This window comes from Ichthyophthirius multifiliis, assembly GCF_000220395.1.
Source record: "Ichthyophthirius multifiliis unplaced genomic scaffold scaff_1120509250831, whole genome shotgun sequence".
Classification (NCBI taxonomy): domain Eukaryota; phylum Ciliophora; class Oligohymenophorea; order Hymenostomatida; genus Ichthyophthirius; species Ichthyophthirius multifiliis.
Window position 1 is genome coordinate 19,290 of NW_004086455.1, and position 25,828 is coordinate 45,117.

General features: G+C 15.7%; 2 protein-coding genes across 2 annotated transcripts, besides 53 other annotated features; one reads left to right on the plus strand and one right to left on the minus strand. All coding sequences in view use genetic code 6, as the record gives it.

Moving 5' to 3' along the window:
* Positions 1-135: 135 nt before the first annotated feature.
* Positions 136-224: a microsatellite.
* Positions 177-221: a microsatellite.
* Positions 225-252: 28 nt separating the features above from the next.
* Positions 253-399: a microsatellite.
* Positions 258-450: a microsatellite.
* Positions 261-419: a microsatellite.
* Positions 266-390: a microsatellite.
* Positions 268-399: a microsatellite.
* Positions 278-448: a microsatellite.
* Positions 282-450: a microsatellite.
* Positions 291-447: a microsatellite.
* Positions 334-399: a microsatellite.
* Positions 389-447: a microsatellite.
* Positions 451-720: 270 nt separating the features above from the next.
* Positions 721-807: a microsatellite.
* A 530-nt stretch (positions 808-1,337) lies between these two features.
* Positions 1,338-1,401: a microsatellite.
* Positions 1,346-1,386: a microsatellite.
* Positions 1,402-1,446: 45 nt separating the features above from the next.
* Positions 1,447-1,620: a microsatellite.
* Positions 1,492-1,620: a microsatellite.
* Positions 1,495-1,536: a microsatellite.
* Positions 1,601-1,646: a microsatellite.
* Positions 1,638-1,736: a microsatellite.
* Positions 1,654-1,752: a microsatellite.
* Positions 1,697-1,757: a microsatellite.
* Positions 1,710-1,768: a microsatellite.
* Positions 1,712-1,767: a microsatellite.
* A 3,369-nt stretch (positions 1,769-5,137) lies between the features above and the next one.
* IMG5_096980 (hypothetical protein) lies at positions 5,138-5,775 on the plus strand. The gene has a single exon (XM_004035522.1). It carries the CDS (start codon positions 5,156-5,158, stop codon positions 5,408-5,410), a length of 255 nt encoding a protein of 84 aa, XP_004035570.1. The 5' UTR covers positions 5,138-5,155; the 3' UTR covers positions 5,411-5,775.
* Positions 5,776-6,163: 388 nt separating this feature from the next.
* Positions 6,164-6,237: a microsatellite.
* Positions 6,238-9,294: 3,057 nt separating this feature from the next.
* Positions 9,295-9,321: a microsatellite.
* A 5-nt stretch (positions 9,322-9,326) lies between these two features.
* Positions 9,327-9,359: a microsatellite.
* A 753-nt stretch (positions 9,360-10,112) lies between these two features.
* Positions 10,113-10,161: a microsatellite.
* Positions 10,162-11,245: 1,084 nt separating this feature from the next.
* Positions 11,246-12,572, minus strand: IMG5_096990 (hypothetical protein; the record flags this gene model as incomplete). Its single annotated transcript, XM_004035523.1, has 4 exons — positions 11,246-11,288; positions 11,426-11,621; positions 12,417-12,471; positions 12,519-12,572. The coding sequence occupies 4 exons, from the start codon at positions 12,570-12,572 to the stop codon at positions 11,246-11,248; spliced, it is 348 nt and encodes a 115-aa protein (XP_004035571.1).
* Positions 11,298-11,335: a microsatellite.
* Positions 12,573-13,054: 482 nt separating the features above from the next.
* Positions 13,055-13,090: a microsatellite.
* An 891-nt stretch (positions 13,091-13,981) lies between these two features.
* Positions 13,982-14,045: a microsatellite.
* Positions 14,046-14,112: 67 nt separating this feature from the next.
* Positions 14,113-14,176: a microsatellite.
* Positions 14,119-14,162: a microsatellite.
* A 49-nt stretch (positions 14,177-14,225) lies between the features above and the next one.
* Positions 14,226-14,288: a microsatellite.
* Position 14,289: 1 nt separating this feature from the next.
* Positions 14,290-14,406: a microsatellite.
* A 3-nt stretch (positions 14,407-14,409) lies between these two features.
* Positions 14,410-14,442: a microsatellite.
* A 579-nt stretch (positions 14,443-15,021) lies between these two features.
* Positions 15,022-15,089: a microsatellite.
* Positions 15,090-15,108: 19 nt separating this feature from the next.
* Positions 15,109-15,164: a microsatellite.
* A 181-nt stretch (positions 15,165-15,345) lies between these two features.
* Positions 15,346-15,382: a microsatellite.
* Positions 15,383-16,474: 1,092 nt separating this feature from the next.
* Positions 16,475-16,573: a microsatellite.
* Positions 16,558-16,639: a microsatellite.
* Positions 16,570-16,607: a microsatellite.
* Positions 16,640-16,922: 283 nt separating the features above from the next.
* Positions 16,923-16,987: a microsatellite.
* A 2,008-nt stretch (positions 16,988-18,995) lies between these two features.
* Positions 18,996-19,036: a microsatellite.
* A 196-nt stretch (positions 19,037-19,232) lies between these two features.
* Positions 19,233-19,285: a microsatellite.
* Positions 19,286-19,323: 38 nt separating this feature from the next.
* Positions 19,324-19,392: a microsatellite.
* A 99-nt stretch (positions 19,393-19,491) lies between these two features.
* Positions 19,492-19,563: a microsatellite.
* Positions 19,564-23,085: 3,522 nt separating this feature from the next.
* Positions 23,086-23,156: a microsatellite.
* A 244-nt stretch (positions 23,157-23,400) lies between these two features.
* Positions 23,401-23,432: a microsatellite.
* Positions 23,433-23,709: 277 nt separating this feature from the next.
* Positions 23,710-23,745: a microsatellite.
* A 495-nt stretch (positions 23,746-24,240) lies between these two features.
* Positions 24,241-24,287: a microsatellite.
* Positions 24,248-24,282: a microsatellite.
* A 627-nt stretch (positions 24,288-24,914) lies between the features above and the next one.
* Positions 24,915-24,948: a microsatellite.
* The last annotated feature ends 880 nt before the right edge of the window (positions 24,949-25,828 follow it).

Genomic DNA, 25,828 nt, shown 5'->3' on the forward strand with positions numbered 1-25,828 from the left:
AACAAATTTAAAAATATAATATAGAATAGTATAAAGTAACGAGGATATTATAATTAAAAAAATAAAAATAATTAAATCAAATCAAACAGAATAATTTGAATAAAGTAAAAAAAATATATGAATAAGAATTTTGTTTATAAAAATAATATAATTAAATATAAAAAGAATAAAATTTAAAATAAAAAGAGTAAAATATAAATAAAAAAATTATAATAGAAATATAAGAAAATCTATTTAAAATTGCATATTCAAAAAAGAAAATAAATAAAAAAAAATTTAAAAAAAATATGAATAAAAATATTAAAAAAAAATTTAAAAATAAAATTAATAAGTAAAAATATAAATATAAATAAATTAAAAAAATATATATAAAAAAAATTATAAAAAAAATAATAAAAATAATAATAATAATAATAATAATAATAACAATAATAATAATAATAATAAATATTATTTTTAGTTATTTCATTTAAAATAATAATATATATAAACATATTATTAATATTTTATAAATAAAATATTATATATTTATATTATTATTTCATTTTAATGTTTTCATTATTAATTTAATATTTTTTTAAAAAAGATTGTTTATTTTTAATTTCATTATTTTATATTATAATTTTTAAATTAATTTTTTTTATAGGAATAAAATTATATAATTATTATGTATGTATAAATATATTAATATTTTAACTATAATATCTTATATAAATAATATTTTTATTATTTATTAATTTTAATATTATATTTTGCATATTTTTTATTGAATTATTTATTTTAATATTAATATATTTTATATTTTTTTATTTTTTTAAAAAATGGATTAAATTTCTTTGGATATTAACATAGAATTAAAACAATTTACAGTTTTTTAGAATAAGTTTGGTTGTTATTTAGTTGAGTTTAAATGCTAAAATTAAAATAAATACTCTCCAAGTATTAATATTACTAAAGAAAAAGTTAAATTAAATTAAATCATTAATTTCGAACAGATCTCTTTTGAAACATAATGGATTACTATATCTTTATATAATTAAATAATTCAAAAGAATATTAAAAAGATGTTCTAATTGATTAATAAAAATAGATTTATCAAATCTAAAATAATCTTAATAACTATAACAAAATGGAATAATTTTTTAATAATAAAATTCGGTTAAAGCAAATATTATTTTTAGTATTCAAGCAAAATAAGTTCCAAAAAATATTTAAAAAAGAAACTTTATATTATTAATTAAAAATTGGATGTCATTAATTTTTTTAAACAATATTATTAATTAAATATAATAAGAAGAATAATTATAGTATCAAGAAAAAATATAAAAAGATAAATTAGAAATTGAAGAAAATAAAAAAAAAGAAAAAGAATAAAAAGAAAAAGAAGAAATTTTAAGAAAAGAATAAGAATAAAGGCTTATATAGGAGTAAAAAGAAAGAATGATTAAAGAAAAAGAGGAAAAATAAAAAAAAGAATAAGAAGAGATGTTTAGAAAAGAATAAGAAGAAAAATTAAAGAAAGAATTAGAAGAAAGATTAAAAATTTAGCAAGAAGAAAAATAAAAAAAAGATTTATAGGACAAACTAAGAAAAGAATAAGAAGAAAAAATAAAGAAAGAAAACCAAGATAAATTAATAAAAGAAAAAGCAGAGAAAGAAAAAGCAGAGAAAGAAAAAGCTGAAAAAGAAAAAGCTGAAAAAGAAAAAGCAGAAAAAGAAAAAGCAGAAAAAAAAAAAAAATAAGAAGAAAAAAAAAAGGAATAAGAAATGTAGCAACTACAATTATAATAAAGCATAATATAAGATACGAAATAATAAATATCAATTTAAAAAATTATATAAATTGATGAAGAATAATCTGAACAAACATTATTTTCTAAACAAAAATATTCTTAAATAACAATAAAATCTTAAGAAGAAATATAAAAATAAAACTGAATTTTAAAAAAATTTGTTAAAGAAAAATAAAATTTAAATTTTTTAAATTAATAAACAACCAACTCTTTTAAAATTTACCAAATATTCAGTAAATTTTTATAAAATATAATAAATCAAAATTTACCTTTTGAATAAAAACTGAATATTTATGCATCAAAACCTTATTTATTTAATGAAAAATACATAGCCCCAATAAAGAAAAGTTTAAAAAATATAAATTTTTCTTTAGTAATTTCAAAATACTGTCAGATCGAGGCTTTACCAAACGGAACATTTTTTATTTGTGGAGGAATTTCAGATTAAGATAAAAATATATAGTCAAAATGTTACATTTATAATCCTTTTTTAAATAAATATTTAAGACTTTAAAATATGAAAGTATCAAGATTTTCGCATAGTATTGGCTATTTTGAAAACAATATATATGTTTTAGGTGGATAAGGTTTAGATGGAATTTTGTAAAGCTTTGAAAAATTCGATTTTTTATTAAATTCATGGATTTAACTTAAAAATATCCCTAAAAAAGATTTTTGGGCTAAAAAATTATTTTTTAGGGAAAATAATGTATTAGCAATTAATTAAAAATTAAGTTTTATTGCTATTTATTCTTTTATAGATGATAATTGGGATATATAGGAAATTTAAAATGTTTTAAGTGAATAGGAAATAACTTTTAAAGAAGGAATTTGTCTAAAAGCTGAAATTCGGATACTTTTTTAAGCAAATAAAATGGGTGTTTTGAAGATTGTAAAGAAGGATAAATGGTAAATAGAGATTTGTTTTTATTTAGAAGATGAAATTATATATAATGATTTCACTTTTTTGACATTTTTGAATTAAAAAAATAATTATTTTGCTATTTTTAATTTTGATAAAAATATAAAAATTAATTTTGATGGAAAATTATATTAAGAAAATTATTTGAAAGAAAGATTTTTAGAAGATTTTAAAAAAATAAAAAAATAAAAAATTTTAAATCTGCCATAATTTAATTGAATAAAATATTTTTTCTGAGTTTTTTAAAAATTCATGTATTTAAATTCATTTTTCTTAGTCTCAAATTACTTTTTTAGAAAATAATCATATTAAAAACACTTCTTTTTAACATAATATTCATGATATTGAGAATATTTAAGATATTTAGGCTTTTTATTTAAATGAACTTCATTAAATGATATTTTGTGGAGGTTTAATTTATAAACAATAAATTAATTTTTAAACTTTTTTATTTGATATTTAATCAAAATAATGCTATTAACTTCCTTATCTTTCATTATTTGGTGGAATAAAAAGTTCTTTTTATTTTTTTTTTCAAAGAAAATTTGATAATTTTTTCCTTTACAAATTTGGAGGATGTGATAAAGAAGGAAATACAATTAATTTTTGTGAAAGATTCCATATTTTAAATTTTTAATGGGAGAAATGTTCTCCATTACCTTTTGAATTATTAAAAAGTAAAATTTTTGAATATTAAAATGAATTATTTTTATTGGGAGGCTTATTAAAAAATCAAATATTTAATAAAAAAATAATCATATATAATTTACAATATGATTATTTTCGGGAATAAAGGAAATTTTAATTACCGTTTGAAGCTTCTTTTTATTTCTAATTTTATTCTGTAAAAAATGAATGCAGTTAATTTGTTTTTTTGGCCGACTCAAATTTAAAAAAATAAGGTGTTTTTGATTTTAAAAAAGGCAATTTTTTAGAAATGTAAATAATTTAATAATAATCTATTCTTTTAAGTATTTTTTAAGAAAAATAATTTGTTTTTCTGACTTTTTAAGGATAAGAATTCATTTAAGAATTTACAGCTTTTTTCAAAGAAGAAATCGGGGAAGATAACTAAAAAGTTAGGCATTTCTTCCTTTAGAAAACATAGTAATTCCCTCTTTAAATTAAATCTGATTTATGCTTTTTAACTAAAAGAAAATATTCAAATTAACAAGCGTTCTCATTTCATTCAAATATTTAATAATACTTTTTTTCATCTGAATAAGAACAAAATAATATTAAATTTCTTGTCCATAATTAAAAAAATTAACTATAATTGCTTACATATAATATTAATAAAGGTATTTAATTAAAAGAAAAAAATTATCCAAATGAAATTTAAATACCTGAATAATCAAAAATAATTTAAATCCAAAAAAAGCAATTTTTAATAATAGGTGGAAAAGACTCTTTTTCATCCAAAATATATCTTTTAGATTTAAAAAAATCTATATTTAAAGAAATAAATAATTTAATAACTCCTCGTAAATAAGGGCATTGTTGTGTATATATGGATTCATATGTGTATATTATGGGAGGCATTACAAAAGATAACGAGCGAACTAAAAAAGTTGAAAGAATTAATATATAAAATACTTAAAATATTGAACAAGTAAGCAATTTGGAAAGCCAAAAATCTGACTTTTCAGCCTGTGTTTAAAAAGGTATAGTATATATATTTGGTGGAATAGATAATTAAGGAAATGCTGTAGACTTTATTGAAAAATACGATCCGATATTTAATTTATGGGAGAGAGTAAGTTGTAGAACATTATTTAGTGGATACAATATGAATGTTTATCCAATCGGATTTAATGAAATATTAATATTTGGTGGAATAAAATAAGAAAAAACAAATTTTTAATAATCGAAATGGGTACAAGTATTTAACACTGGCTTAAATTTAGTTAAAAAAACTCCTTTCTTAGAATTTTCTGAAGAATCAAAAAATAAGTTTTTTGTTTAAAAAAGTGGAAAAAACCTTCACTTCTTCGAATAGAATTAATTTTTTATAATCGTTAATTTTTTTGATTTTAAAAATGGAGTTTTATCACGTCCTTTAGATTTTCCAGCTTTTGAAAGGCTTTAAAACTAAAAAATACTATCTGTTTTCTCAAATGAAAATCTCTTTTTACCAAATTTAAAATTAAAATCTGAACTAATTTATTTTTCGGATTGTTAATTTAATTTATTTGATATTAAAAGTTACAAAAATAAGAATTTTTTAATAAAAAATGACCTTAATTTTATTTAAAGTTCCAGTTGTGTAAACGATTTTTCGTAAGAAATAATTATTTCTGGAGGAATTGAGTTTGAACAGGGAAAAAAAGAGCGGATTTCGAATAGACAAAATTTTTTTTATGAAATACAAAAAACGGAAAATAAAATTTCGGATAAAATCTGTATCCTAAAAAATTATCAAACAAAAAATATTGGTTAAATGTTATACAAAAGATGTTTACATGCATCTGTTCTTATAGAAAACAAACTATATATAATAGGTGGAAAAGGTTCCGGAAATCAAATATTATCTTCTTGTGAAATTTATGATATAGAAAGTGGTAAAAAAGAAGAATTAAATAGTTTAAATGAAGCAAGATGTAACTTTTAAGCAATTGTTTTGTAGGATTTTATTTATGTTTTTGGAGGAGTAAATGAAAAAGGAGAAACTCTAGGAAATGTTGAAAGATACTGACTTAAAAAAAAAAATATGGGAAACTTTAAAATGTATTTTTTGGAAAGATTTAAAATAATTTTATATACATAAATACTCTTTTTTTGAAGCAGTTTTAATTTTTAACGATTCAAATAATAAATTTAAATGCGCATTTTTTAATGCATTATTAAATTGCTTTTAAGAAATAATAATTGAATTTTTCTCTTTTAAGGGAGGTATATAAAGTTTAGGGGTATTTTAAGATGAATTATGGATTTTAGGAGAAGACTAAGGAAATTTCTATATTTGTGCTTATTCTTTAAAAAATGGCAAAGAACTTAAAAGATATGTTATTTTTCTTAGGCATGGGAAAATTGGAGAATTTTATTCAGCACAGTTTGAATAAAAAAAATTATTAAATTGAATATTATATTTATAATTTATATTGACAAAAAAATAAATTATTTTTTCCGTATTTTTTTTTTTAAGAAATTATTTATATATATGTAAAATAAAAATATATACAACAAGTATGATTTTATGTTGGTTGTATTATAAAAAGTAAAATGTGCAATATAATTAATTTAGAAAATAATAATATTATAAAATTAGGAAAGGTTTTAAAATAAATATAATTTTAATAATGAAATTATATAAAAAAAATATATATATATACGTAAAATTATATATTTTTATTTATAAAAATAAATAAATAAATAAAAAGTTTTATTTATAAAACTTTTTCAAAATAAAGACTTAATTAATTTCAATTAAGGTAAATTAAATAATAACTTATTATTATTATTATTATTATTATTAATATTATTATTATTATTATTACTATTATTATTAATATTATTTTTATTTTAGAAAGTTTATATTGGGAAAAATTCAAATTGTGAACTTTAATCACCTTCTTACTCATCATTATTTATACTTATTTTATCAAAATCATCTAAAAAGTTACATTCGTTATTGTTATTTTCGCCTAAAATTTCTTATGAAAAAAAACTCTATTTCTGTTTTTCTTGCATAAAGCTTTAATTTTTTTATTTAAAACTATTATTTTGCCAATTTTCTTTTCTCATTTTTCGGAGATTTGTCTAATTATTCGAAAATTGTATCTGAATTATCTACTATAGAATCACTTTCCTATTCATAAATATTGCTTTTTTCTAAATTATCAAAATATTTATATTTTATTTTTTCTTCTTCTTCTTAAATATAAGAATAATTATTTTATTCTTATTTTTCCTTTTCTTCTTCTTAAGAATCATAAATTATATTATTATTTTCTTTTATAAAAAATAAAAACTTTGTAATAAAAAAATATAATTTATTAAAAAATACATTAATTTAAGGCAGTTTTATGAACAATTTCAAGAGTTAGTTTAGAAGAATAAAAGAAGAAATTTTATTCTTCTTTATTTAATCTAAATGGAATTCCTCTTAATTTGTTCATTATTTCTAATTCTTAATCTTAATCAAGAAGAGAATTATTTAATTAATAAAAAATCGGAAAAGATTCAAAATTTTCAATTTCTTTTTTAAACCTTAATTTAAGCAAATAAAAAAGAGATTTAATTTTTTCTTAATCTTCAATTTTAAAATCATTTTAAATTAATTTTTTATAAATTCATAAGCAGAAAATTCATTTTCACTCAAAAAATACATATTTTGGATTCTTTAAATCTTTTCTAACTCTAAATTTTATAAAATTTTTGCCATTTATTCTTTTGCAAATTTTCCAAAACCTTACTTCCAATTATCTAAAAGGATTTAAAGCGCTTATTTTTATGTTTTTTCTTTCATAATACTCTACAAATAATTAAAATCAGCAATTAAAAAATCTTAATAAGCATTTAAATTATCTAAAAATGTATTTTAATGATAAAAGTAATATTTCTCAGTTTACCCAACTACGAGTTTATCTAATTGAATATAAGGAAAGTCCATTTAAATATCTGAATGTCCAAGATAATGTACAGAAAATTCATTGATAGAAATATCAACTATATTTTCAACAAAAGAGCTTAACAAATAATCTACCTATATGTAATTTTTATTAAAAAATTCATGAAAAAAATCATATGAATGTTCACATCTAGTTTAAAACTATTTATTTTTGAAAAAATTATTCATTAAACACAAAGAAATACCTTCTAATTAATTTGGTTAGAAAGATTATTTATCAAATTAATTTTAAATATTTTATTTCATTTAAAATTTAAGATTTTCATTTCTTCTTATTTATAATATTTTTCCAAAACAGCTAAAAAGTTCTTTATATATTTCATCTTTTAAAAAAACTTCTTCAATCCAAATTTTAATGCCGAATCTCCAGATACTCATTTTTGGACATTTAGGGTAAAAAGGCTTCTTTTATTCAAAATAATTATTTATTAATTGCATTATTTCAGATAATTATTCATCCAATTCACTTACAAAAGCAATAAAACTACTCCATTTTAAATTATATTCGCATAAAAGGTCAAATCCATTTTGTTTTTTTTCTTTTTCATTTAATAATGTATGCTTTCTTAAATAAATATAGGTTACTTCACATTAAATTTTTATTATTTAGTTAATTGTTTATATAAAAGACATTAAAAGAGATTAAGTTTATTCATTTTAAAATAAAGAATACCTTATTTTTAGTAAGTTTTCATTTTAAATTTCATTTTCGAGTTCATCTAGTAATTATATCTTCTATTCCTATATAATTTTGCTTAATAGTTTTAAAGAATTTGATTAATTGTTCTATATATTTTTAGAATTATCATATAATACATCAATCAGTTTATTTTAAAACCAAGAATTTGAAAATTTTCCTACATTTTATTTTCTTAATTTAAGTATTGGTAAAGGAGGATTCTTTATTAAAGCCCAAATTTCTTTTTGAAATAAAATTTTAGTATTTTATTAATCATTTAAAAGGCTAAATTAATAAATTATTTTACTTAATTTAATATTTATTTATTTAAATTATTAAAATTGTTATTTTAAGTTTATATTATTTGATATTTGATTGTCTTTTTTTTATTTTTATTGAATATATAATTCATTTTGGGCAAAATCACTAAAAAAATAGATATCAGTAGGAAAAAATATATCAAATATTTGAATTGATGTAAACAAAGGATTATTGTCTATATATAACATTAGCCATCTACACGTTTAGCGCATTTTTGGTAACTCCTTTGGATCTAAAAATTGTATTATTTTATTTATTATTTGTGGTGGAAGTTTTTAAAAAATTATGTTTGGAATTGTACATTATTTATTCATTTTATTTTTCTCTATATTTCTTTTTATTTTATTTTTTATTGCTTTTTTCTTATAAGTTAATTTTATATATAATTTTTTATAAAAATATATAAATGTTTATTTTTTCATTCTTCTTTTTTTTATATTAATTTTTTAATTTTTAATTTTTCTTTTCAAATTAACGAGAATTCTTATATAAATAGGTAATTTTTTATTCTTTATTTTAATTTTTCTTTATAAATAATTTGCTTATAACAAAATGCATACTGAAGAAATTTATGCATATGAAAATCAAAATCAACTTATTTAGTTTTACTTTCTTATTTTTGTTTAAAGAAATATATTAGATTATTTCGATAATAAAAAAAGGTAAAAAAATAAAAAATCCCATTTATAAAAAAATACTTATAAAAACTGATGTTTTTTATCTATTTTAAAAATAATTTTAATTTTATGTAGACTCTTATATTTTATTGTACTAACTTTAATAGAAATTGCTTTGATAAAATTATTATAAAAAAAATATTATGTATAATGTTAAAAATACACATAGTTTGATTTAAAACTATTATTATATTTAAATAATATTTTTTAATAATAAAATTATTTTATAGTTATACTAATTTCATATCTTTTAAATTAAAAAGAACTAATTTATTTTTATATAATAATTTTTATATAATGATATTAAAATTATTAAAAAAAAATATTAAAATAAAAAAAAGAAACTTTAAAAATTTAAATTATTAAATAATTATATATATATATATATATATAAATATTTTAAATTATATTTTTAAATTTAAAAGATATGATTAATAATATTTATTGATAATGTTTTAATTTTAAATTATTTTGATTTTAAATACAAATATTTATTCATTATTTTATAAATAATTATTTGAATAACTATGAATTATTTAATTTAATAAAATAAAAATTTTAATATTTTTTTATGGACAAGATTAAATATTAAATAATGTCAATTAGAAAAAAAGGATATATAATTAATTTCGCTTTATTTATTGTATTAATTTTTTAATATTAAAAAAATTAAATATTATATTTTTTTAAATAAATAAACATATAGATTAAAAATCATTAACTTTATATAAAATAATAAAAGCAAAAACACATTTATATAATAGTAATTAAATAACTTTTATTAAAAAAATAATTCAATTAAATAAAGGTCTTGTCTTTGATCTATATCTATAGTTCTGCTAAATATTTTAACTTTAATTTTAAATATAATTATTAAAGTTTATATTTTCAATATCATTGTTTATATTTTTTTATTATTAATCAAAAATGCTTTTCTTTTATTTAACATTCACTTAGATTTCATTTTTTGAAGTATCAGTATAAATATTAAACTTATTAAAAGTTAAATCATTATAATTTACTTATTTCTAGTTTGCAATGCCTTTTCCATTATAAAAAATACATTTTTTTTGTCCTTTCGATTAAAGCATTTTCTATAATTTATCATTTATTTTTGTATATTATTATCCTTTATTTTTTTAAAAGTTTATATTTTTAGATGGCATTTTAAGATCCCATTTTCTGTTTTCAAAAGGATAATTAAGCTTCATTTTATCAAATTCATGTTTGAATTATTTATTTAATTATTCATCATATTCTATTTAAAAATCTCTCATAAAAATAATTGGTTTATTAATAACTTCGGCTTCTTAGCATGATTCGTCTATCTAAAATTAATTATTTTCTTTATTTTTTATCAAATCTAAGGCATCGCTTTCATATTATGATATATTTCTCTTTTTATTTGTAAGTTAGCTATTAATTATATTCTTATTTTCATTTGTTTAATCAATTTTTTCTTTTTTAATAACTTAAGGTATTGGCATAAGAAGTTATTTATCAAGTTTTTCAAATAATATTTTATTATGTGTGGTATTAGTATTTGAATTAATATTACAATTACTTGGAGAAATAAAAAATGTAGATTTATTAACTTTGCTTTCTATAAATTTCAAATATTTAATTACATATTAAGTTAAATCTATTTATAAAGGAGAAGAATAATTAGTAATAGATTAGTTTATTTAAGATTGTAATTCGATTTCTACAGTGGTAAATAATAATTCATTTTGGATAATATTAAATTTTTTATCATGAAGTTATTAATTAATGTTTTAAAGTAATTTTTTGGAAGTTATTATAAAAAAATTAAGTTATCTTTGTCCTCTCCTTAATATAATTGTTTTTTATATTCAATTTAATATAATATTTTATATAAATCTTCAATAAATTTTGAAAACTTTTTTTTTGTTTCAAATAAAAAATTATTAGAAAAATATAAAATTACCATAGTATTCTTTGATAACTCAAACATAAATTGCTTTTCTTCCTTTTAAAATATTTTCATATAATCCTCATGTGCAAAAATATCTTTAGCAGCAAAAGAAGAAGATGCAGTTTAATCAGAATATAAGAAATAAGGAATTATATTATTAAGTAAAGAAATCATAAATTTAAGGAAAATATATTTTAATGTAAAAATTAATTTTATCCAATTATTCTTTTTTTAATTATTTTTTTCTTTTTTTCCAATTTTATAATTTTCAAATAACTAATTTAAGTTCATAATTAAAAATTAATTTAAATTCTCTGGAAATCCAATATTCTATTTTATTTAAAAAAAAAAAATTAAAATAAAAGAATTAAAATAAATATACTTCATTAAATATATATTAATCATCATCTAAATTAATGATAACTTTATCTTTTAAATAATTTTTGTGAATTGCTTCATAATTTTACTTAGAAATCCCAATAATAAATGGAGTCGTTGCAGATAGAGTTTCTGTACATTAAAGAGGAAGCGAAGGAATATAAATACAAACCCATTTTAAAGGATAAATAAGTGTAAAAATAGCTTCACAAATGTTAATAATTTCATTAGGATTTGAAGAAACAATAATTATTTATTTTTCAAGAAGGATAGCTTGAAGAAGTACTTAAATATTTTTTAAAGAAATATTTTCAAAAAATGATTTAAAATTGAAATTATTTAATTAAAAAAAATTATCTTTTTTATCTTCTTCACGAAAAGGACGTAACCTACAAACTTCTTCTTTTGCCAAAGTAAATATTATTTCAGTATTTTAATATATTTTTTCTAACGTATGCATCCTAAAAAGCATAGAAATGCTAAAATGAATTATATATTCTTCTTTTAATTTAAATAAATTTCCTTTTTTATCGATTCTTATTCTTTCTTAGCATTTTTAATAAATTTCATTATCCCATTTATATTCAGCCTTTGCAAAATTCTAGTCTTCATTTATTAATCTGTTAAATTCTTCATAAAAGTGTTCATGGATCATTATCCTTTAAGGAATAGCTTACATTTTACTTTATATACCATATTTATATAAGAAAGCTAAGAATTATTTTTAAAATTCTAATACAGGAGTACTTGAAACTAAACATAATATTTTTGGTATATATATTTTTAATTAATTTGGAAAAAAAAGTTAATTTGTATCAAATTTAAATGCTTATTTTGTATTCTTTTATTCAAATTCTTTATTATTTATATTTATTGTTGTTTCTTCCTATTTTTTCATTAATATATATACGGAAAATTTATTTACATGTATAAGTAAACATGAACAATATTTTTTATCGGAATATTAATTTGTTAAAACAAAATGATGTAAATTATTCTTACTCATTATACTATTTTTTTAATTTGATGCTTGATGATTTTGGTTTTAATTTATATTCTACTTATATAAATCTTTTTAACCATTTATTTTTTAAAAGTTTTCATTATATATTGTAACTCCATCTGGGAAACACCACTATTTAAAAAAATAAAATTATATTATTTTTGTTTTTTTTCAATTACATGTTTTAGAATTTCTAAATATTATGGCACTTTACCTAAAATATAAGGATACATGTCTATAAAGGAAGGAACAAGATTATTATTTATTATGTTATTATAATTGAGGGCTTGTTAATTTAAAATAAATTGATTTCTGTTTTTTTATAGTTTATTATAATTTACTTTCTTAGTTATTTTCTAAACCCATTAGAATAAATTATTCTATTAATAAATTATTATCCATATGATATTTAGTTTTTTTATTAAATAGTATGTTTCTTTATTATATTTATTAAAAAATATTTAAAATATTAAAAGAATAATAATTTTTTAATAAATAATGAATTTCAAATGTATAAAAATTAAAAAGTATAATTTATTTTTAAAAAATAAAAATAATAAATATATAATAATTAATAAAAAAAAGGAAACAAATTAATTATTATGGAATAAAAAACAAAAGAAATTTCGATTAAATTGGTATTAAATTATTTATTAAATACACTTATTTAATTTTAGTATATAGAATAAATAAAAATTGATTAACTTTGCTAATTTAAAGATAATGTAAATAAAGATTACATGTTAAATAATAGTAATATTAAAATAATGTTTAAATGTTAAATTTTATTTAAAATAAAACAAATAAATTATAAATCTTAATAATTATTATTAATTTTATAGAATAAAAAGAAGGCACATTATAAATATAATTAAACAATAAACACCGTTCAAATAGTTATTAAAATATAACAAATTAATACAAATAAAACAAATAAAATATTGACTTTTTATAATATTGTATATAAGAAAATAATGAGAGTTTACATTATTTTTATTATGAAAAAGATAATAAATTAAAAGATCTAAATTAAAATTAATTATATGAAAATATGATTAATGAAAATGAAAAAAAGAAGTATTTTTATTAAATCTTTTAATATGTTTTGTTAAAATATATATTTTATAAAAAAAAGACAATAAAAAAGGATAAAGTAATTTAAAAAGTATACAAAATTAGAAAGCAGAATTAGTACTTAAAGTATGAAGCCTATCCATAATAATATTAATGAAAATTTAATAAAATATTAATTAAAAACCTTTTAAAAATATTTATAAAATAAAAAAAAATAAAAAAAACTTTAACTTAATTGACAATAATAAAGAAAGAGAAAAGTAATTTTTATTATAAAATAAAGAAAAATTATCAAGATTTTATTATTTTTTGAATTAATATTTTAAAAAAATAAAATACGAATTATATTCATAAAAAAAAAAATTTCATTAATGAAAACTATAATTAAAAACAAATAATTATTGAATTCGAAAAAAATTAAATTATAATATAATAAGAAATATAACATTTTCAAAAAGTAAAATAGGCAAAAAATATGATTAATTGAAAAATTAAATAGATATTGAAAATTTAGTTTAAGAATAAAAATAATAATAATAAAAAATTTTGAATAAAAAGAAACAATTAAAATAAATAAACTAAATAATTAATAAAAAACATGAATATTTAATACAAGAACAAACAATAATTAAATATGGAAGTTTAAAATTAAAAAAAAAGAATAAGAATTTTACTAAAAGGAATAAAATTTATTAATAAATAAAGATAAATTTGAATTATAAAAATAAATTTTATTAGAAAAAGAAATTAAAATTAATAAAAAAGAATAAAAAATAAATACAAAAATTTAATTGTTAGATAATATAATAACGAAAATATATTAATTTGAAAAAATATAAAAAACTAATTAAATTAAAAAATTTAAGAAATTAATTTATAATAATAATAACAATAATAATAACAATAATAATAATAATAATAATAATAATAATAATAATAATAATTAATAATAATAATAATAATATAAAATAATAAAAATAATAATAATATAATTTATAATTTTTAAAAAATTAATTTATAAATAAATTAGAGTGGCTTTTAAATAATTAACACATTAGGAAAGTAAAATAAATGTCTAATAAATCTCTGTATTTGTCAATCAATTATATTGATTATTAAGATTATTAATATAATTTTTATTAATTTAAAATATTCTTTAATTAATAGTTCTAATATATTAACTATTTAAATTAAAATTGTTTAAATGATATGTGTTTTCAAAATAATATTTTATTAATTAACAATTGTATTTAACTTAAATAAAGAAATAATATTAGTTAAATTTATTAATATGAAAATAATAACAATATATCTTTAACTCCATTAAATCTATAAACATATTAATATAAAAATAATGAAAATTAAGGATCTATATATAATAATTAATAAAATAATAAAAATGATTTTTGTTAAGTAATAAATATTAATAAAAAAGAAAATAACAATTTTATTTTTTTAGATAATTATTTAGAAATTTAGAAGATGATAATTTATTAATAAGTAATTTATAATACTTACCAGAAAATAATTTAAATTTCGATTAATAAAATATATAAATAAACAAAAGTAATTAAGTTATAAGATTAAAAAATATAGATTGATTTATAAATATTTATTATTAATTTATATATTTATGTAATGTATTTATATATATATTGATTTTTTTAATATTTATTTAAATAATAGGTTATTTTTAATAAATTTAATTATAAAAAATTTTATATTATATATATTTTATATAAAATAAATTTACATAAAGATATTTTATAATAAATAAAGTTAATGTTAAATTTTTTTAAAAATACAAATAATTTAAGAGTATAAAAATTTTTAAGATGTGAATATTAATTATGTTTTAAATAAACAAGAAACTTTTCTTAATTATTTTCAAGGGTCTAAGAGAATTCTCCATATTCATTAAATTCATATAGTAAAATAAAAAAATAAAAAAATAAAAAAATTAAAAAAAAGACGATTATGATATATCAAATGTAATTCAATCCATAAAGCCTATAAATTGTAAAATACCTCATGACTTTTTAGATAAGCTTAGTGAATTATCAATAGGAAATTTATATGGGTAATTAGATGCATATTCTCGAGATTTATTATTATATTTAGCTGATGATTGTAATTTAGGACTGGGAATATCAATAGCATTAATATCATTTGGAATAAAGTTATGCTTTGCGCTTCCGATATTATAATCATAAGCCATATAAAAAAAAATATAATTATTAGAGCCAGAAACAAAACTATTTAATGAGCAAGTAAAAAGACATTAAATGTCAGGAAATTTATAATCTATTAGAGAATGCTAGAGCTAATATTTTGAGCTTTTATCAAGATATGGAATAAAATACTCTGTGTTTTTTTTAATTTTCTCCAAATTCCTTTCCTTATGACTTGGTTTTTTCTTTAAGATACGTAACATCTTTACCTGAGAAATATCCAGCGCTTTTAAATGAAGGAATCCTTTGGTTCAAAGATTTGTCTGTTTATGATCCTTATTTTGCTTTGCCAATTATATCTGCTTCTATGTCTTATCTGAATATTAATTATAGTTCTAATATTTCACGATAAAATATTCCTATGTTTAGGCAGATTTAACCTTACATTAAATACTTGCCTTTTTTTGGTATTCCTATATTAGGCTTTTTCCCTGCAGGTCTCAATTTATATTGGGCTATTTCAGCAGCATGTTAATTATTTTTAACTATTCCTTTTAGAAATGCATAGTTTAGAAGATTTGCTGGAATTCCTGAATACTTTCCTGGTACTATTTTAGAAAAAAATTTGCTAAAAATTAATAGAAAGTCATAAAAACAATTATTATTAATAATTCTATTAAAAAAGCAGAAACATAATAATAATAATAAAAAATTGATCTTTCAATTATTAATAAAAATATTAACAATGAAGCATTAAATTATTAAGAGGAAAAATTAAATAATAATAAAAAAATTGGCGATAAAATAAACTATTAAGATAACAGATAATAAGATTATATAAGTAAGGATCAAGTAAAAGTATATTCACAAAAACTTAAATAAAAAAAATGAAATAAAATTAATAAATATAAAAAAAAATTAAATTTTTTAATTTTAAATAAATTTATTAAATAAAAAAGAATAAAAAATATTTTAAATTTAAATAAAATATAAATTTATAAATATAAAATTATAAATATAAATATTAATATAATATTAATATTAATATTAATATATATAATTTTTTTTATCAATTATTACAAATTAATAAAATTTGAGTATTTTTTATTATATAATGAAAAAAATAAATGCAAATATTTTATTGAATATAGTTTTTTCAAGACTTATAGTAAAAAATATAAAAAAAAAATTAAAAATATACTATTTATTGAAAAAAATTACTTATAAAATTTAAAAATATTATGTAGATGTTATAACTTTCAATATCCCATTTTATTTACTTTCAGGATCTATTTTAAGTATTTCATTAATATTCTAAAAAAAAAAAATATAAAATATTAAATAAATGAATAAATAAATAAATAAATAAATAAATAATAAATAAATAAATAAATGAATAAATATTTTTTTTTATTTTATTTAATTATAACTTATCTACAAAGGTAACATTTTTAAGTTTTTTACATTAAATCTATAGCACATTAATAACATAAACCTTATTTAAATTTTTAGAAAAATCAATATTATATTTAAATACCTCCATGACCACATTATTGAAATATAGAATTCGGTACAGAATCGAAACATATTAAACAACTGTTTACTGATTTCTATTAACTAGTATTTAAAATTTATTATTCATAATTACTTTTTTATCTTTTTTTATTATTATTTTCTTTATTTTTAAATTATATTGTTTAAATATTATTATTATCTTTAACTTTATTAATTTAATCTTAATCCTGCTATTTTAATTTTTATTTTTTTACACTTCCTTAAATTTAAGAATTATTTATTAAAATTTTTTTTAATTTATATCAGCTTATATAAATTTTTTGTCATTTGAAAAATCATTTTAATTAGTTGTTATTACAGTTGGTATTTAAGTTCTATTTAAAACTTTTATTTTAATAATATAATATTTATTTTTGAAATTAAAATTAAAATTAACATTATTATTCCTAAGTTTTTATTTCTTTTTGTTGACTAATTTACTTTTTTCTTATTTGTTTTATTTGATTTTACTCATTTTATTATTGAACTTCTTTTTAAGATTTAAACAATTTGAAATAAGTTGAGGAAACCTTAGATACAAATTAAGGAAAATTATAGTCATTTTGTATTTATTTTTCCCTTAATACCATATTTTCTTTGTTTTTTTTTTTTTACAAATATATAAATTTATTATTAATCAAAGTTATTTTAATTTACAATTTTTTTATTTATTTATTTAAATTGTTTGCTAATTATTTGAGTTTGAATTATTTTATTATTCTATATCCTATTCTTAAAAATAATCTTCCTGTTCTATTTCTTCATATATTATAAATTTAATATATTCACTAATAAAAATTAAGTAAAAGTGTTTATTTGTTTTTAATTTTTCTTACATAATTGTTTTCTTAAATATCAAAAAAATAAATATTTATAGAAAGATAATAAAAGTAATAACAAAAATAACATTTTATAAATTTCTTCTTAATTAATTAACATTATTTTCTAGATTATATAGATTTGATAGTTCAACGTTTCTCGTTTTATTATATTGACTTTTTAAATTTTCTAATGCTTATTATTAATCTAAAATATTACAAATTCTAACAACTACTAAAGAAGAATTTATAGTAACTGAAAATATTAATATCAGAAACCAAACAATACCTTTAACTTTTTAAATAAAAAAAATTATTTTCAATAAAAAACTATTAATTTATATTACTAGATGTATATTCTTTATCTATTTCTTAACAAAGTTAACTTATTTTTGCAATTAATAATATCAACATCATAAAGCCGAATCCACAAATAATAAAAAAAAATATCCAATAAAACCAGAAGGTTTCATCCCATGTCCATTCAACTAAACCTTATATTTTTAAGCTTATAAATATTAATTGAATTAAAAAATAGGTCTTAAAAATCTAACTATTCTTTTTTTTTTGTTATAAATAATTTTATCTTTAAATAAAATTTTTAAAAAATAGTTTAATTTCTTTTCTAATTACAATTACAAAATAAATACTATTTTATAATTCCTATTAATTATGCTATTATTTGTTTTCCTTATATATGGTTTTTGCTATTCGAATCAAATAATATAAAAATAATAATATTGTTGGAAATATTATTTAAGATATTATTTATAACGCATAAAGATAAATAAATATTTTATAAATTATGTCCAATAATAAATCTAAATACTCAGTATTGATTTTTTTATAATTTGAGATAATGGTATTCCTTTTTTATGTTTTTTAATGAAGTATATTTTTTTTTTTTTAATTTACTAATTTAAATTTGCCTAATTTTATAATCTTAAAAAACAATCATATGAAACTAATTTTAATAGATGGATTATATCTAAAAGCCATAAATAATATAATAATGATTTTAAATCAAATTAATATCTACTAAAAATTACAATTAAAAGTAAAAATAAATTAAATGTAAAAGAACTTAAAATGAAGTTATAAATAATTAATTTTATTTATATGTCATTTTCTTCTTTTTATTGATTTATTTGTCGAGAATCTTCTTAATATTAATTCATTTTTTTATATTAAAAAATAAAAATTTATTATTTTATCAAAAGGATTTATTTGTAAATGTATTTTTATCTTTTATTTTTTATTTTTTTTATATTATGAAAAAAATTAATATTAATTTATAATTAAAATAAATATTAATATATAATAAAAATAGACAATAAATAAATAAATACTACTAAAAATAAGTAAATAAAATAAATATTTCTTATATTTACTTTATAAAAAATAAATAATTATTATACTTTAACTTTATAAGAAAAAAGGTTTATGCGCTTGGAGAAAAAAAATTTAATGCTTATTGTAAATCAAGATAAGTAATAGATAAATTTTACGCCAAAGCAATATAAATAAAAGAAAAAATATATATATATATATATATATATATATATATATATATATATATATATATATATATATATATATATATATATTAATAATAATTAATTTTAAAATATGAAAATAATAAAATTTTAAAAAAGTTGTTTTAAGAATAAAAACACTCTTTTTAATTTTAAAGATTTAAAATAATGTGCTATACATTTAATTTTTATTTTATATAATGAATATTTAATATAATAAAATTAGTCTCATAATTATTATTTTAAATTAATATATATTATTGCAAAATAAATATTTATAGACCTATGTATAAAATACAATCTATATCTTTGTTCTATAACTCTTCTATAACTCAAACTTTACAAATTAATAAAAGCAAAATAATTAATAAAATTGTATTTTTTAATTAGCTGGTAGTCTTTTATTAAGTGAAACGCCAAGTATTCGATTCTTTAGAAATAAGAAAGTCGCATTCTCAAAAAATGTAACAGTATAAATTTAAAATTAAAATAATAAAAATTCAACTAGCAATAATTAATAAAAATAAATCATAAAATATGCCTGTTTCTTATGTTAATTCGGCTATATTTGATTAAAATATTTAAGAAAAATCACTTACTCAAATTAAAAAGCAATTAATAAAAAATTTTAATAGCTTTAATAATGCTTCTCAAAATGTAAATAAGATTTATTTCTTGTTAATTTCTTGAGCAGGAAATAGAAATTTAAAAAAAATGCAAAAATAGTATTAAATTCTTAAGAAAACTTTGATTCTATAAAATACACAATTATGTTTCATATAAGGCAATATTGATATAATAATTAACTCTTTAAATGAAAAATTAATAAATAAAATATCTTTTAAATTATTAGACAAAGATAAATAATACAAAAAAGCATATTTCTTCTTAATTAGGTAGATTTTTAATCATTAATTATAATTATTTATTATTTTCGCACATTATAATATATAATAATTTTAAAAAGTTAATTAATGTGTTTAATAATAAAAAAAATAAAATTATTAAATTTTCTAAATAAGAAGGGCCTTTAAAAAATAGAATCGCTTGTAAAAGTAAAATGAATAGTTTTTAATTATGCAATAAATTTACAAAACATATATAAAATATTTAAATATGATTTTTTTCTTTATTTTATTTATATTTGTTTTTTTGATAAAAAATTGAGTTTGTATAAAAAATTTATATTATACATCAAATAAGATTAATATTTAAAAATAGAAAAATAAAAAAATATATTTTTTTATTAAGAAAAATATAATAATAAATATAAAAATCAGCTTTACTAATCATTTATATCTTTATTTCTAATTATTATTATTTTCTATCTTCTTATTTTAATGTGGCTCATTTGCAAAAGATATTTTTAAACCATGAGCATCATTTTTATCAAATCTATATCCCTATTAAATTATAAATTTAATAAAATTATATTTTCAAAATAATAAACTAATCATACTTATAAAGTAGTTAAGGCAATCGAAGCTTATAACTAATTTTCAAAATCAACAAAACAAAAATAAAATTCTCTTCCATTTTAAGTTCTTTTTTTATCAACCTAACTCCAATATACCCTGGAAAAGGTCTAAATATATCTAAAATAAATTCATTATAAAAGTTAAATATTTTTTTATTACGTGCAACTTCTCTTTCTTTACTATTAACAGGGACTCCTTTTTGAAAAAAAAATATTTATATATATTTTCTATTCTTAATAACTTTTTTTAATAAAATACCATCTACATATAATGAATTTGTCGCATCAGGAATTATTTTAAACACTTACAACTCATTTGAAGATTTAGAATTTTAATTTGGAGGAAAGTAGATGCCAGCGTTAGAATTTTACATTATTTTATATTGTTAGATAGCACCTAACAATATATTAGTAGGATTATTAGGTGCAGGATTATTATTGTTATAAACTCTTTATTTTTTTAATTGTTAATTTTTATATATAAAAAATAAAAAAATATTAAATACTGTTAAGGAGTATTCATTTAAACATTTTAAGAACCTTGAATGGCTGGTTATTATGGATTTGTTTAAAAATTTAAATAATTCTATTAATTCATTGGCTAATAAGACATTGGAAGAATAGGATTAACTTAACTTGTATTTGGAGTATTTGGAACATAACCATTTAATTGTTATTGCTACATTTGAGGTTATTAAGTCTACGATTTAATCTATATTTATGGTTATTAAGCTGTTTATTAATATTATTATTAATTATATTAACCTATAAATTTAAATAAAAAGGAAGTTATTTTTTTAAATAAAAAAATTGTCAAAAAGTTATAAATACCAGCTATTCCTGTCTAATAACTTGGTTACTAATATTAATTATATTGAGGATCTATTTAAACGAAATTAGTATGATTTTATTGATTATATGGTAGTCCTAACTAAAATATATAAAAAAATAAAATTAAAAAAATATTATTGTAGTAATCTTAAATATTTATAATCTTAAGAAATTTCTGAAATTAAAAAAGATGAATATTAAAAATTAAAAAAACATATTTCAAAAATTAAATTATAATTTAAAAAAACTTGTTAATATTAAGAAGGACCATTATAAACGAAATCATTTGCATATTAATTAGGATACTAATCTTATTTAAACTCAATAACTAAAGTAAAAAAAATATATATTGGAAAAATATTATTATTTTTTATTTTATAAGTTACACATCCTTTATAAAGTATTTGGAAATAAAATATTTTGCATTGATTTTTTTGCATATTCAGCAGATTCATATGAATTAAATTCAACTTCAACTATTTCTCTAAAATTTATATATTTTTGATAAGTGGATGAGATATTATTTGACAAAAATAAAATTTAAATTTTACGGTTCATTTTTTTGATTAAAAAGAAGTCTTGAACCTAAATATCCTTTAAAATCTCCGAAAATTTTTTAAATGTCTTCATGGGTTATGTTAATAGGAAAGTTACTAACAATTAATGTGGTTGTATTCATCATTTTTGGCTTTTATTTGATTTTGAAAAAAACAAAAAATAATAACTTAAAATATTAATTTTATATATAATTTATTATGGATATTTTATTTATTATTCTTTCATTTAAAAAAATGAATTTATAAAATATTTAATAATTTAATAGAAATAATATAATTTTAATAATTTCTTGTTTTTAATTTAAATAAATTTATTAAGTATTTTTTATATTTTATTATTTTCAAAATAAAATATAAAAAAAAACTCTGTAATATAATTTAAAAAATAATTAATTTTATAAGTTTTTTAAAAAATCTCTTAATTTGTATAGGTTGGTTTATGGAGTTTCAATATAACATTTTTATAAATTTAATTATTGTTTATTGACTTTTAAACTTATAAATAATGATTCTTATTTTTTTTTATCTTTATTATTTTAGTATCTATAAATTAATTTTGATTTGATTATATTCAGATAAATAAATATTTATCAAATTTCTATATAATTTTAATAGATTTTAATTTAATATACATATACACCTACTAATATATATTAATTTTAACTTTATTTTAATTTTTTACAATAAACTTTAGATATTAGATATTATAATATAAAATATATTCTTTTTTTTATATTTTACTAAATAGAAAATAAAATTTATTTTATATTATATAGAAACAAAATTTATTTAATATTAAAATTAGGTTTTATAAAGATAAAAAATAAATAAATATATAAAAAAGTGAAAAAAATTAAACAAATATAAATTTTTATCAACACAATAAAGTATTATTTATTTTTTTAAATAAAAATAATTTTTTAAAATAAATGCAATATTATTCACAATAAACTTGAAATTATATTTTTTTAATTATTTATAAACAAATTATAAATCAATTTCTTAAAAAAAAAAATTGAAGCTAATAAATACTAATAAAAAACATTAAAATGAAATTATAAAATGAAATTTAAAATATGCAATGTAAAAAATATACTTTTAGAAATAATTATCGGACCTAAAATGTAAAATAATTAATTTTTAATAATTAAAATCAAAGAAAATGCAAAAAATGCAATAAAAAAACTATAATTTAATATAATAGTTGAACTTTGAAAGAAAGTTTTTAGTATTAGAAAAATAATTAATAAATACAAATTTAAAAATTATACTCTTAAAAAAATTTCGTCGATCGATTTCTATTTTATAACGAAAATGATCTCTATTTTTTACAAAAATGTTAAACAACAAAAGAATAAATTTTTAAATAAAATAAAGTTTTTTAAATAATCGAAAAAAATAAATAGATTAAGTAATGTAATCTGATAATTTAAATAATAACTATATCTATTAAAAGAATTGCAAAAATTAAGATAATTAGGGAAAAGAAATACATTTTAGTTAATGTAATTTCATGGATAGAATATATTTAAATAAATTATTAATTAAAATATTAGTACAACTAAATAGTATTAAAATTATAAATAGAATGTTTATGAACTTAATAAATAAACATAAATTCATTAAAATGTGTAAATAAAAAAATAAGTAAAGTGAGAATATAATTTAACTAAATCTCTTAAAAACAATTATTAATCGTTTCAATTAATAAATTAAATAATAATTTACTTAAATGAAAATCTTATAAAAATAATTAATAAAAAACATAATGAATTATTAAACCTTTATAGAATGCATAATAGCAATTAAAAATTTAGTACTTAAAGTAGAAATAAGATTATAGATAAAATCCTAAAGTTATATTAAAAATTAGAAAAGAAAGACATAAAAGATAAAAATAAGAATAAAAATAGGACATAAAAATAATAGATTGGTAAAATCTTAAACTAATGAATTTTTTTTAACAAATTGTTTATTAATTTTTTATTTGTGTTATTTTTTTAAAAAAAACAAATAGAAATTTGATATATAATAGTAATACTTATTTATAATTTAATCATTTTTATTATTAAAAATCAATATGAAATAATATATTTTATATTTTCTTAAAATATGCTAATATTTTTATTGTAAAAGTAATAATAATTATATTTTAAAATTAAAGCATTTCTAAAAATAAAATATTATAAAATAATGAATAAATAAAAAAAGTAAATTCTTCAATAAAAATAATTTTAATTTTAGAATACTTTTTATATTTAATCATATAATAATCTTCATAAAAAAACAAATAAGTAAAAAAAGCTAATAACTAATAAATACCAAAGTCTTTAATAAAAAAGGTTGTGTCAATTATATTTAAAATAAAAACTTATAATAATAATTTTTAAAAAAATTTAAACAAATAATTAGTTTGTCAAAAAAATAGGAATTCTAAAAAATGATTGCCCCAATAAATAACGTACTTAATTTTAAATATATTTTTATTTTATTAATTCATTTTTAAAGTTAAATTGTGCATAAATAATAAATATGCAAATTAAAAAATAAAAAATGCTATAAAATGATTAAAAACAATAAAATATTAAAAACTAAATTAAAATTAGCAAGTAATTATAATTTAAATAAATGTTATTTATTCCGCATTTGTAATTTAAAGTAAATAAAAGATCACAAATACTCTAAATATTTTAAAATCGTCATCTTATAAGAATTTAGATTATAAATATAATTTATTTTTTAATTAGAAAGTATAATAATTTAAATTAAAAAATATACTAACTTATATTACTAAATAAAGGATTAAAATAAATAAAAAGAATATAAAACAAATAATTATGAATAAGAATTTAACTAACTAAAATTACTTCAATAATTATCAATAAAAAATTAAATTTAACTTCCTTTTATATATAATCCAATATCATAAGCGAAAAAAAATGCTTAATAACATAATAAATAAAAAAATTAAGATAAAGTTTCATAAATTTCGATAATAAAACAAGTTGATAATTCTCAAAATCAAATATATAAAAGGGCATTAAAATTATTTTAATGTAATGAAGAATAAATAATTTATAATAATGCTATTCTTAAAAACATAAATTAAAAGTTAGGGTTAATAATAATATATAATATTAAATAATTTGTTAAATTTAATTATTTAGATTTAATTTTTTATTTTTAGACTTAATTTTTTTAAAGATTAATATATTCATAAGAGTTTGTCACTCGTGCAAAACATGTCAATTGAAAAAAGGGATTTTGAGTTTTCATAAATTGACATAGTACACTAAACAAATATATTTTTATTATATATATTATAAGAATAAGCTAAAAAAATAAATTGTGATGTAAAATTAAATCGGCTTACTGGATTATGCTAATATTAATAAAATTATTCCAAGTAAGTTTAATTATGAACAATTAGTATTAAATTATATTTTATAAGATAGTGAGACATGTAATAGCA